We start from the raw sequence: 13,323 nt of genomic DNA on the forward strand, positions 1-13,323 counted from the left end.
CTATTAGTTTGTAGACTCACACAAAGACCATTTTATCTTTGTAGAGCAAATGACACACAGAAACCTGAAGTGACTTTACCACATCCTTACCACAAAGTTGTCAACAGAATCACAAACTTCCTGCGTTCTTGACCAAACCTTATGATGATCCGTATCATTAAACTCTTCTTTTTGTTATTTCTTATGTTATTGATTTAGGAGATCATTTATTATCACAAACTGCATGAAGTTGCTGAGCAGAAAGTGTGAAAGAAAACATGAGTTATGAAGTCAGCTGTCATCGTCATGGTTACATACTAAAGTTTATCTGAAAGCAAACGACCTTTTAATATTTGAAGTTATCAAATCTGTATAATAAAGCAGTTTGTTGTAATAAACGTCCGTTATCTTATTCAAACTTTGCATTTCTAAATTCTTATTTCATAAAACTTAAACCTGTGGCTAGACCTACAACATAAAATAAATGAGAAAATATTAACGACCTTTACTTCATAGCTTAAATTACTGCTTTACAGACATTGAAGGATTATTTTGAAAACTGCATAAAATATGTAACACATTAAACCAATCAGGAAAACTTTGGCACAGTTTGAGATTCTGTCCTGTTAACTAAAAGAAGAAATTATACAATGTAAAAGTCTAATGTTGCATTTTAATACCATTTCTAGTTGTGGTTGCTTTGTTCTTGTTCAGCTCACACATATTGCTGTGGTGTTAGAACCTCAAGATCATTATGAATCATTGTTCTACTTTTCTGCTGTGTGGTTTGTAGAAACAGTGACTGGAACTTGACATCGTCACTTGAACAGACTGATTCATGTTTCATATCTTAAATTGTTTTGAGTCAGTTCACCACTAAAGCTGTTAGATGCTGCAGGTGGTTCAAAGGATTTAATCCACATAGTAGGAGCAGATTATATGAACTTGATTATGAGAAATTATGTGAAATACAGACAACAAACTTTGATTGTTTGCCATGATCTGGGCATCCTGTTCTGATGGTGTTGATATTGGGAACATTTAAAACATGCAGCACACGTTAAGGACTTCTGCATCTTCCAAGTTCCAGAAAAGAACCTTGAAGAAAAACAATAAGAACCCGTGGAAGCAGAAATATGTCAGTCAGATCTGCACCTACAAACATATCTGTCAGGTTTGTTTGTGTAGAACATTTCAGCACTTTAACACAATTAACAAGCAAAAAGGAAAAATTACATTACAGTGGAAAGATAAAGAAGTGATAAAAAGTTGTAATCTAGACGAGAACAAGTCTGTTTTAGTTTTTATTCAAAGGTAGCTCTAAATAAACAAAATGTTCTGATTTAAAGGAACTCAGTGTTTCATTGGTTTTGATTCTGTTGGATGTGTTTTTCCTTAATATATGTTGCTTTTAACTTCGTTGTCCAAGCACTTTGAGTTATTTGTGGCTAAAAGTTTACTTGTATAAATAAAGTTGCCTTTTTACCATTTTTCTGGAAGTTAGACCAAATTACAGGAACATTAAAACTGAATGCAGCTTCTCCATGTTGGGTAATGCAGAGTAAGCAGATCAGACTTAAACCAGACGACCTACATTGTCAGGTCCTGGGTTGTTTTGAGGTTTATTCTTCTCCAGTCACCTCTTACTGGTTCCTCCTGATTTCCATTACTTCACTGGTTTACCTGCTGCCTTTTGTTCTGGATTTCTGTTTTTGTTCTACTCTGGCTCCCTGTGTTCACCATGTTTTATGTTAGTTTGTTTTTCATAATTTCTTAATTAAAACTAAAATATTCCAAAGGATTTTGCCCACTGGGAAGATTTATCCAAACTACCACTCCATGTCTTGTAGGCATTTGATAAAATTGTGCAATAACAATAATATTTGAAATAGAAACTCCACTTAACCTCTTTTTGTTGATCTTTATGTTTATGGTTATAATATTAGTTAGCATGTTGTGCATTACTACTGCTTATCACCACGTCTTAAGAGAAGTGATGTTACCAAATTAACCTTATGGGACATGTCTTAATGACCAGATGCAGATGAATGGAGAAATGAGAAGAAAAAATGGCCCAAGCTTCAGACATTACAGTATCAAAACTATGTTGTTTCCTATAAGATCATCAGATCTCAGAGATGTCGAATCCCTCTAAACATGACAAACGTATCCAAGGTGAACGTTGGTGCCAGAATAGGTTTTTCTAAAATTGTGAATGTTCATAGAAAAACCAATTCATATTTAGTGTGCAAAGGACAAATTAAATATGACAGTTTGGATGTTGCACGATGCTTGGACTATGATGGTGTTGGAAGAAAAAGCAGAGAATGTGACCCATAGTAGCAAACCACAGAGGAGAGAACGTTTTAATCAAACTTTTGAGTTTAGGTAAACATGTCAAAACCGTTTCCAGAGAAAACAACAATATTTAACCTTTTCAATGCTTTTTTTCCCATAGAGACAAATTAACCAAACCTCAGAAATTCATAAAAAATTACCAGTTTGGCCTAAAAATCTGAAAACATTACCAAATAACCACACATGCTTCTCCCTTATGCTGTTTCTCTTCATGCTGTTATGTTTAGGTACGAAAGAAGAACAAAATATTAAACATTACATTGTTATGAAGCTTAGCAGAGTTACTAACCCTGATGTGGTTCACTGATTTAGTGATCGCCAAATATACACACTTTTGTTAAATACAAACTTATAGTGATGCTTTTCAAGATGCTGAAAAGTTTAGAGTGGATTAATCATTCAGAACAAGTCAACAGAAGTGTCCTCAAAGTTTGAGCTCATTTGGATAAATGTGATTTCTTTTTAAGTAATTTTCAGACTTTTGTCAATAAGCCCCGCCCATGTCCGTCCACCATTACTGTGTTAAATATGTAAGGTAAGCCCAATACCCTGGAGATACATGCAAAGTTCAGACAAAATCCAGCCATCCCGGCGTAGCAAATTTCTCAATTTTACAGCGCCACCTACAGGTGGGCTTGATTAAAAGATGATTAAGCATCCTCAATATCTTATTTGTAATTTGGAGTATAAAGGACAATTTGGAAATTATATTATTGGTATTATGATTTTGTGGCTACTTTTGTAGCGGTGTTTATTTAGCTGTTGTAAAAATATAAAAATTGGGACTGATAACTTTTTTCTATTTCTTAACTTACATTCTGCAAATGATTGCGCTGATTGGAGTTTATACTGGGGACTCAGTTTGGTTCAAGCTAATGGAAGATTTGTCGCCTTCTAGAGAAAAATATTCTAACCAAAGTGACTTAAACATGGCGATCAGTTGGAGAATCTCTTTAAGAAACTTTGCCCGTTACTTTTGTCAATAGGACCTCCAGTATAAAAGTTATAAGCTAAAACACTTTTTCCTTTCCAGAACGCCTCCTAAATATAAAACTGTGCGCCAAATCCAAAATGCACCAATACACCCTTCTTGATCACATCCGTATGTCGTGTCAAAGTTTATTTATACAGCACATTTAGAACGACCTCAGCTGATCAAAGCGCTTTACAACAATCACATCACAAGCAGATACATGATAGGAAAAAAAATTTAATTAGTTTGATAAAAGTAAGACGGTTACAAAATTGGCAGAAGATACAAAAAATTAATAATATGACTAAAAACAAAGCTATTGAGATTAAAAAAGAAAAGTGGAATCAGTGAATTGACAATCATAAATGTGTGGCAAAGAGCCGCTGTTTGTGCTTTTAGCGATTTCCAAAACTCCAGATGTTCTACTTAATCTTAGAAAAGCGTTTCGAGTTGGACAAAGGTTTACATCTTTCCACCTCAGCCCTGATTTCTCCAACTTGGACTCCATGATACGTTCCAGAGACGATGACTGATCTGGTTTCTCCGTCTTCATAGGTTCGCTTCAGGCGGGCGGTGAAGGGAATGTCCATCCTGTACTGATAACCAACCATCTTTACTGTGCAGCTGTGGTTTGGTGGTACGGTAAGCTGTAACGTCACGGAGTGGGAGATCTGCTCTGTCCAGGTATTTCCTGCTGATAATGCATGTTCCCTCTGATCACTGAAATTAATTTCTTTGTTTGCAATGCATGGAATTGATGCTTTGATGGAGATATTTATATGTTGTTCAAAAGAGGAGCTGATGTCCCACCGTCTCTCATCTTTGGTTTTCTTAGTGAGAGAAACTGTTTTGGTCACGTTCCTGAGGGAATGGTTGGTAACAGTAGAGCTTTGGATGGTTCTCGGGGGATCTTTAAAAATGTTAGCTCGGTCACTGTGGTACCTGACATCAGAGATAAAATCATTTTCAGCCTTCATCTGGGTCAGAACCTCATATTTCTTCATGTACCAATATTCCTTCCCCTTCCAGGGAAGATAAAAGCATTTATTCTTTGGGTCAACCTTCCCCAATCCGTACTTGTTCTTCCCTACATACATTTCCTCACTGGAGCAGGTTCTGACTGAATTCTGTGGAACAGAACCATAAGAACCTTCCTTCCACTCCAGGATCTCAAAATTATCTTCATTCACCAGGACTTGAAAAGAGGAGGAACGATGCTCTTTCTTTTTATCGGGATAATGGCAGTAAGGGCCTTTGCTGGGGTTGTAAAAACCAGAATGACATCTGACTTTGCAGATGAAGTCGATTCTTTTGGCGTAATTGTTGTAAATAGAAACGGCTCCATTGGGAAGGGAACCCTCCCATGTCGCCCACTGCAGTTTTCCTGTATTACCGAACTCTGGGAGCGTCGAGTTAACTGGGATTTTCTGTCTGAACGGAGCAGAAGGCAAAACACGTCGGATCATTGAGACGGACACATTAGCTTTGACTTTAGCAACATCATCCACTGGATCTGGTTTCAGGAAGGAGACTGTAAAAGAAAAAGACTAGTCAGGTTTTTTACTGTTGGTTTTGAAGATGTTTTACCCTTTAATTTTTGCCGGACTTCTCTACTGTTTAATCCAGAAACATTCTTAAGAAAAGAATCAAACTTTTATTCTAAGGCTTAACTCTCCTCTCGTACCGTTTTCATCTGGTGGCTGGTTCTCCTCCAGGCGCTGAGCGCAGGCTGAGGACACAACCAGCAGCAACAGCAACTGAAACGAGCAGAAATCAAAGTTATCATCAGGATAAAATCCTGCCTTAAACAAAACAGACTTTGCTCTAATAACCTGTTTGGCGAACAGAAAAAATACAACTTATCAAATGATAAACATTTTTTTTTAATTGTTTCTAAAATTTTCATGAATGATCAAAATCAAGTTAAAGATTTAACTTGAGGCTTTCTGAAAACAACTAAAGGTTCAGATTTTAGTTCATTTTAGTCATTGGATAAATTTGTTTCTAAGCACATTTTCTTAGTGGCTAATTAGGCCTGATGTGTAAATTCACAAAATTTACAAAACTCCTTTTTCTTAACTCTTGGCATACAAGAACTTTTTCACTTTTAATCACAACCTGGCATAAATGTACATCTGTGCTGCTGTTACAATTGATTTTCAGTATTTCTGTTATAAAAAGTCATTACCAATATATAAAGAAATAAAGTGCCAGTAAGAAGTAGTACTGATATTTGTCTCCAAACGTAGAGAATAAAAATAAACCGTCATTAGAAAAACAGACCCTTAAAGGAACAGTATTATGTTATTTCCAGGCTCATTGTATCATTTCATAGCATATTCACATAATTATGTTAACTTCAGTTGTTATAAAAATGCTATTTATATGAAATATGACGTTAAATAAATGTGATTTGTGATTTAGCACCTTGAAATTGGCTTGGAAACCACAGCTCAGACGAGGAGCTGCGTCTCGAAGGCGGGGCTAAGCCAACCAGGCGTAGGGTAGTTTGTCCACTTCATAAAGTTTATTGTTTAGCAGAGTTTTTAAATTATAGTTTTTGGTGAAAAGTACACCTGTCTGTTTTTACTTTACCATTTCTGCCCGTGTTGGTCGTCTTCAGAGCAGCAAAGCAACAGCAGGAACTGTAGATAACAGAGACAAGTCAGTTTTAGTTATAATCCAAAAATAAAAACACATTAACCAGATAACAGAGACAAGTCAGTTTTAGTTATAATCCAAAAATAAAAACACATTAACCAGCTGGTTAATAAAAACACATTAACCAGCTGGTTAATAAAAACACATTAACCAGCTGGTTAATGTGTTTTTATTAACCAGCTGGTTAATGTGTTTTTATTAACCAGCTGGTTAATGTGTTTTTATTTTTGGATTATAACTAAAACTGACTTGTCTCTGTTATCTACAGTTCCTGCTGATTGACCAAACCTAGATGGATATTTGTTTAATACCAGATCCAGTCTGACATCCTTTAAGAAATCATAATGATGGATAATGTATTATTGAAGAGAACAGAGTCAAGAATGTGAACATTTTACCTGATTTACTGAAGAGTCTTTGATCAGCTGACGAGTTCTCAGGTCTTGGTTTTTGGCAGGTTTGTTTTAGATGTAGAAATGGTTTCATCTCATCCTGCTGCTTCTTTAATATCTGATTATCTGAAGGAGGATTTTTCTAAAGAGCCTATCAGAGCTTAATTCAACTCACACACCACCAAATAAAGACACGACTTGTGCAGACCCACAGGATTGGTTGCTGGTCGTTACCAGCCTCCTCAGGGTCTTTGAGGTGAAAATGTTGCATTATTACTGAATGTTTTAATTCAGTAACAATGCAACATTGTTGTATTGTTACTGAATTAACACAGCAAATGTATTAAACTGAAGCAGATAATTGTATGAACACATCACTTTTTCTCAATGCATGACATTAAATCAGACAAAACTATTCCACTTTTAGTTCAGTTATAAAAATATATTTTTTATATATATATATATTTATATGTGGCTATTAGTTTGTAGACTCACACAAAGACCATTTTATCTTTGTAGAGCAAATGACACACAGAAACCTGAAGTGACTTTACCACATCCTTACCACAATGTTGTCAACAGAATCACAAACTTCCTGCGTTCTTGACCAAACCTTATGATGATCCGTATCATTAAACTCTTCTTTTTGTTATTTCTTATGTTATTGATTTAGCAGATCATATATTATCACAAACTGCATGAAGTTGCTGAGCAGAAAGTGTGAAAGAAAACATGAGTTGTGAAGTCAGCTGTCATCGTCATGGTTACATACTAAAGTTTATCTGAAAGCAAACAACCTTTTAATATTTGAAGTTATCAAATCAGAATAATAAAGCAGTTTGTTGTAATAAACGTCCGTTATCTTATTCAAACTTTGCATTTCTGAATTCTTATTTCATAAAACTTAACTGGGGAACTAAGACCTGTGGCTCAATCTACCACATAAAATAAATGAGAAACATTGCTTAAGCTACTGGCTTTTACTTTTAGGAGATTATTTAAAAAACTGCATAAAATATGTAATTAATCAGGAAAACGTCCCGTAGGACTGGCGGAGTGTGAGGTTCTGTCTCTGGATCCACTCCTGTTGCCTGAATGTAGTAAAAAACAATGTAATACTTCACAGAAGTATAATGAAGTACATTTTAAATACCGTTTAAGGTTGTGGTTGCTTTGTTCTTGTTCAGCTCGTTTCTGCAAGACTAAAAAAAACCTCAAGATCGATATCTACCTTCTGACATTGTTAAAGTACAAACAAATAATGTCACCACTTTTATTCAGTTTATCTCCTATTGAGTCAAACTAAGGCAGACACGTTATAAAGTTTGCTGATGACTCTAATTGTGTCTTTGCTTGATGACCAGGAATGTGTCTTCGCTCTGTGGTGAAGGGTTTTCTTGACTGAGTGAGCGCTCATTTCTGGACACTAATGTCTGAAACCAAAGAGATGTTAATTGATTTTAGGAAGAAGTCTCAGCCTGACCAGGTTTGATCCTGGTCAGGCTGTTGGGACAGTTATCAACAACCGCTTTGGGGTTAATAACAGATGCAGTCTGTGCTAAGGCCCACCAGCATTTGTGTTAAGGAGTTTCAATGTGACAATGTGAAAATGTTTTCCTCTTGTTTTATTGAGTCAGTTTTAACATTTGCTGAAAAATAAACACAGACTGAACAGATTGTAAGGATGTGTAGTAAAATGAAAGGAAGTCTGGTGGATCTCCTCCAACTCTGCAGAACCAGAGGAACGAGGACGGCTAGAGGGTCCATGTTGACCCAAATCACCGTCTTCATCACCATCACAGGCTGTTGCCTGCTAGCAGATGCATGCCGATTAAATGTAACATAAAAATATATACATGTTCATTTGTCCTCATTAGTGCTGGTCTCATTAATAAATTGACTACATATATGAAGGATTCATGTCTGCAGGAATAATTTTCATTTTCTCCTGGGAATGTAACTGTTTTTAGAACATAGGACACTAGCACATCTCAGAAATTAAAACACTACAGAGAAGTGTTATATCTCAGTAAGTAAAATTCATATCACATAGAATCATCAGACATAGTCATAGATTCCAAGAATTTATTTCTTGTGTTTATGATTTTTCAATCTTACAGAAAATTAAAACTCAATATTGTGCTTGAACAAAGAAGAACACTGTGAAAAAAGTAATTAAATCCTTAAAGGCATAAATGCTGCGGAGCTGATCACTGCAGTTTGATGAGTAAAAAGTGTGTGTGTGTGTGTGTGTGTGTGTGTGTGTGTGTGTGTTGTTTAGTTCTTCACACTCTGAAGTTTAACACTAAACAACCAGTTTGAGTAGAAATCATGTTGCTGCCCCCTGCTGTGAAACTGAGGAAATGATCATCAGATAACGTTTTTACTGCATTTTCTGATGGAAATCTGTTTATCAAAATGTGCTGAATAAATTAAAAGTTTAAAAATGATCAGGCAGAATGAGGTTGAGAGAATAATTTCATACCCAATATCATCATCAGCTGCAAACGTTTTGTAAAGCAAACCGAATCCAAGAAAGCATAAAAAGACACATTTAATTAATCATTTTTAACTTTTTTTGTAAATATAATTTTTACCACTACAACTGAAAAAAAGTTAATTTTTTACCCAGTTTTTGGGGAAAGTCTGCATCAACCTCCTTATAAAATGTTTTATTAGAGATGAGTTTTAATGCCAGGTCATGTTGGATATTTTAGGCTCAATATAAACTCTGTTAAAGGGTTTTTGGTTGTTTTGGAGTTTGATTTGATTCTAGTTTAATTATTTTTGTCTTTTTATTTTTATTAAATCAGTTTTGTTTCTGTTTTTCTTTGGTTTAGTTCTTAGTGATTCTAGTTTATTTCTCATGTCTAGTTTACTCTAATTTAATTATGTTTTAGTGTTTCTTTAGTGTTAGACTCATTTCCTCGCCCCTGTACCTCTCTTTCCCTCTCTCCCCTCCAACCCTGAAAGGGTTAACCACGGTTAACCAGTTAGCCAACCAGCTAACTCCTTCCTGCGTTCAGCCTCCCGGTACTTGTGCATCTTTTCTCCTCTCGCTCCTCGCCGGTTCCTCCCGTTCTCTCCTCGTTGAATCCCTGCCGTTTCTCTCCTTGGATTTATGGTTTTGTTCTTCTCTGGCTCCCTTGGTTCTCTGAGATTCTTGTAAGTTTTTTAAAAATAATCATTTTTCTTTCATTAAATCTTCAATGCTACTTGACATCTCAGCCTGCTACATTTGGATCCATCAACAAACACACAGCAAACAGACTCTAGGCCTTTTCTAAATGCCTCAGGAATACCTTCTCCTTGTGGGAAAACTGAGCCATCAAAATATGAAATGGAAACATTTAAAACTATTTTGACTCTCTTCTGAGAAAACAAAGTTAACTTTAAGGTATAAATGTCCTTTGATAAATGTTCTCTGTCTGCTCTCTGATCTGTTTAAGCCTCTGAAAAATAAGCATGATAAACACAAACCAAACCAACAGTCAATAAAGTTTTAAAAACAATAATTATGAAAATGGACAAATCTCATTTTGAAACAATCTGATTTTGAAAATGAGTTCATGTTATAATTGATAAATAATTAAAACACCAAATTAATTTTCACTGCTTATTAGCTTTATTGATGCCAAAGAAATTGCATAGAACAGCTCAGAGGGTTCATTCATAAACTTTAACGTTTGTCTGTTTCTAGATTAACTTTAAATGAGCAGATGGTTAATAAAAATGTTTTGGGTTTTTATCAGAATTACATAAAAGTCATTGAGTAATCGCATGGTTACAGATTCAAAGGATATGAATAAAAAAGCATAAATGAAGCTGAAGCTCTACATGAAAAGCCTGGTAAAGTCATGATAACTTTACTTCAGGAGGTTTTCACTCCAAATATCCTACAAAATTTTAAAAAAGCGTTTCGAGTTAGACAAAGGTTTACATTTTTCCACCTCAGCCCCAATATCTCCAACTTGGACTCCATGATACGTTCCAGAGACGATGGCTGATCTGGTCTCTCCGTCTTCATAGGTTCGCTTCAGGCGGGCGGTGAAGGGAATGTCCATCCTGTACTGATAACCAACCATCTTTACTTTGCAGCTGTGGTTTGGTGGTACAGTAAGCTGTAACGACACAGAATGGGAGACCTGCTCAGTCCAGATATTTCCACGTGAGAACGTATGAGTCGTCTCTGCATTGATTTCAACATGTCCTTCCACCACAAAGGGAATTCCTGTTTTCATGCTCGTTCTTATACCGACTGTGAAAGCATGGCTGCAGTCCCACCGTCTCTGATCAGTGGTGGTCTGCGTCAGAGAAACCGTCTTCGTCACATTCATGTGGGAAAGGTTTTTAACAAATGAGCTTCTCAAGGTTTTTGGAGGTTCTTTGAAAATTTTATCATGTTTGATGTTATACTTGACATCAGAGATTAAATCTTCTTCAGCCTTCACTTGGGTCAGAACCTCATAGCTCCTGTACCAATACTCACTACCCTCCCAAGGAAGATAAAAACATTGATCCTTCAGATCAACCTTCCCCAATCCGTACTTGTTCTTCCCTACATACATTTCCTCACTGGAGCAGGTTCTGACTGAATTCTTTGGGACAGAACCATAAGAACCTTCCTTCCACTCCAGGATCTCAACATTATCTTCATTCACAAGGATTTGAAAGCTGGAGGAACGATGCTCTTCTTTTTTATTTGGGTAGTGGCAGTAAGAACCCATGCTGGGGTTGTAAAAACCAGAATGACACCCGACTTTGCAGACGTAGTCGATGCGATCAGCGTAGCTGTTATGAATGGAAACGGCTCCATTAGGAGGGGAACCGTTCCATTTTTCCCATCGCAGTTTTCCTGTACTACCGAACTCTGAAAGCGTCAAATTAACTGGGCTTTTCTGTCTGAGCAGAACAGAAGGCAAAACACGTCGGACTGTTGAGAAGTACAACTTAGCTTTGATTTTAGCAACATCATCCGCAGGATCTGGTTTCACAGAGGAGGCTGTGAAGAAAAAGAGGATTCATTTTTTATCTTTGCTTCTTGAGTTTTTGCCTCATTTGGCTGTTTAATCCTAAGTGGAATGAAGTTCTTTGCTAGAGGCGACATGCTAACTCCAACATCACCACTCCAAAAACCAAACATTAATTCTCAGGAGGACTTAACCATCTTACCGTTTTCATCCGGCAGCCGGTTCCAGTCCGGGTCCAGAGGACTGGCTGAGGACAGAACCAGCAGCAACAGCAACGGCAGCTGAAAGGAGCAGAAATCAGTTATCAGTTATAATCAGGATAAAATGTGACCTGAAGAAAACAGCGTCTTAACTCAATGAACTGTTTGGACAAAAATATACATAAATAAACAGGGTGGAGTTATTTTTGTACTTCCATTAAAATTAACATGCTGCATTAAAATAAGGAACTTGCAGGCGCTTCAAACATTAGTTCCTCAAAAATGCATGAATTTCTCTCTTTCCATACAGGAGACATGCTCACAGAGTATTTCAGGATATTAAATGCAATAAATTCGTACGTAGCTGTGGAGCCACAGTCTGGATTTGATCACTGTGGAGAAAAAGTTACATTCATTCATCTGCTTGATGTGTGATGGCACGATGTGGATTCTCTGTTCAGCTGGTTGAAAATTGATTAAAGCAAATAAAAAGTAAATGTCATTATTACAACATTTTATTTTAACTTAAAAATATATGGGAAAAATTATGACCAGATATTTTTTGACGCCGTCAGTCAAAATGATGGAAAATAAAAATTTTAATTTATATATTTATGTGTTTTTAGCTCTACACATGACCGAGTTTTGCACCATTAAGAGTGGATGTAATTTTTCACTTAGTGGTTAAAAACCCTTTAAGTGGTTTGGATGTACAATGCTGAAATTTCGTTGGTAGAAAAAGCTGGACTGTGACAGAGCAGCAGAGAACAAATTATTGAGAAACTCAAATGTGTTTTGATAAAAAGTTATGAAAACTGTCATTTTCTGAGTTAATCTGACAGGAAACATTCACGGATAAGAAATATAAATGTTATTAAAAACTGATTTGGTCTCTGTCATCTTATGAAGAAATGAATTTAATGCTACCAGATAACAAATACTGCAAATCACTAACAAGAATAAACAGCTGCATAATTTTTTTTGTAAATTATATTTTGTGGCTCTAAAGTCTGATTTTGTCTTCTTTGGATTTTCTAATTTTCAAATCGTAAAAAAATAATTCTAGATTTTTAATGAGTGAACCTAATGCATATCTGGTTGTTTTTAAATGTTGAAAACTTATTTAGCTATTATTTTATTATTTAATTTAATTTTTATTTAAATTTTCTGGGTAAAAGGACCCCTGGCTGTTAGTTTATTTTACCATTTCTGTTGGCTGAGTTCTTCTTCACAGTGGAGGGACGGCAGCAGAGGCAGCTGTAAATAACAGACAAACCAGTTTCAGTTACTAAAATATTACCAAATTAATCCACCAGTTATTGACCAAACCTAGATGGATATTTGTTTTATCTAAGACCAGATCCAGTTTAAAATCATAATGATGGACCGATGTGTTATTTGAGAGTTAAGAAGGTGAACATCTTACCTGATTTAGACGACTGATCAGGTGGAGAGTTCTCAGGTCTTGGTTTGTTCAGTCGGTGAAATCAACCTCAGAGTTTAGATGTAGAAATGGTTTCATCTCATCCTGCTGCTTCTTTAATATCTGATTATCTGAAGGAGGATTTTTCTAAAGAGCCTATCAGAGCTTAATTCAACTCACTCACCACCAAATAAAGACACGACTTGTGCAGACCCACAGGATTGGTTGTTGGTCGTCACCAGTTCCCTCCAAGTTCTTACAGTAATTATTCTGCATTTTATGTGAATATTGAAGCAGATAATTTCATGATCTCATCACCTTTATCTCACTATGAAACATTAAATCGGACTAAACTTGTCCAGTTTTA

General features: G+C 36.0%; 2 protein-coding genes across 2 annotated transcripts; both read right to left on the bottom strand.

Annotated features, from left to right (window-relative positions):
* Positions 1–3,732: 3,732 nt before the first annotated feature.
* LOC107833069 (natterin-3-like) lies at positions 3,733–6,634 on the bottom strand. Its single transcript, XM_016661258.1, has 3 exons — positions 6,572–6,634; positions 4,995–5,067; positions 3,733–4,841 (listed from the first exon to the last, which is right to left on the bottom strand). The coding sequence occupies exons 1-3, from the start codon at positions 6,632–6,634 to the stop codon at positions 3,733–3,735; spliced, it is 1,245 nt and encodes a 414-aa protein (XP_016516744.1).
* Positions 6,635–9,975: 3,341 nt separating this feature from the next.
* Positions 9,976–13,317, bottom strand: LOC107832875 (natterin-3-like). Its single transcript, XM_016661249.1, has 4 exons — positions 12,960–13,317; positions 12,738–12,790; positions 11,536–11,614; positions 9,976–11,365 (listed from the first exon to the last, which is right to left on the bottom strand). The coding sequence occupies exons 2-4, from the start codon at positions 12,738–12,740 to the stop codon at positions 10,260–10,262; spliced, it is 1,188 nt and encodes a 395-aa protein (XP_016516735.1). The 5' UTR covers positions 12,741–12,790; positions 12,960–13,317; the 3' UTR covers positions 9,976–10,259.
* Positions 13,318–13,323: the final 6 nt, after the last annotated feature.

This window comes from Poecilia formosa, unplaced genomic scaffold, assembly GCF_000485575.1.
Source record: "Poecilia formosa unplaced genomic scaffold, Poecilia_formosa-5.1.2 Scaffold320, whole genome shotgun sequence".
Lineage (NCBI taxonomy): Eukaryota > Metazoa > Chordata > Actinopteri > Cyprinodontiformes > Poeciliidae > Poecilia > Poecilia formosa.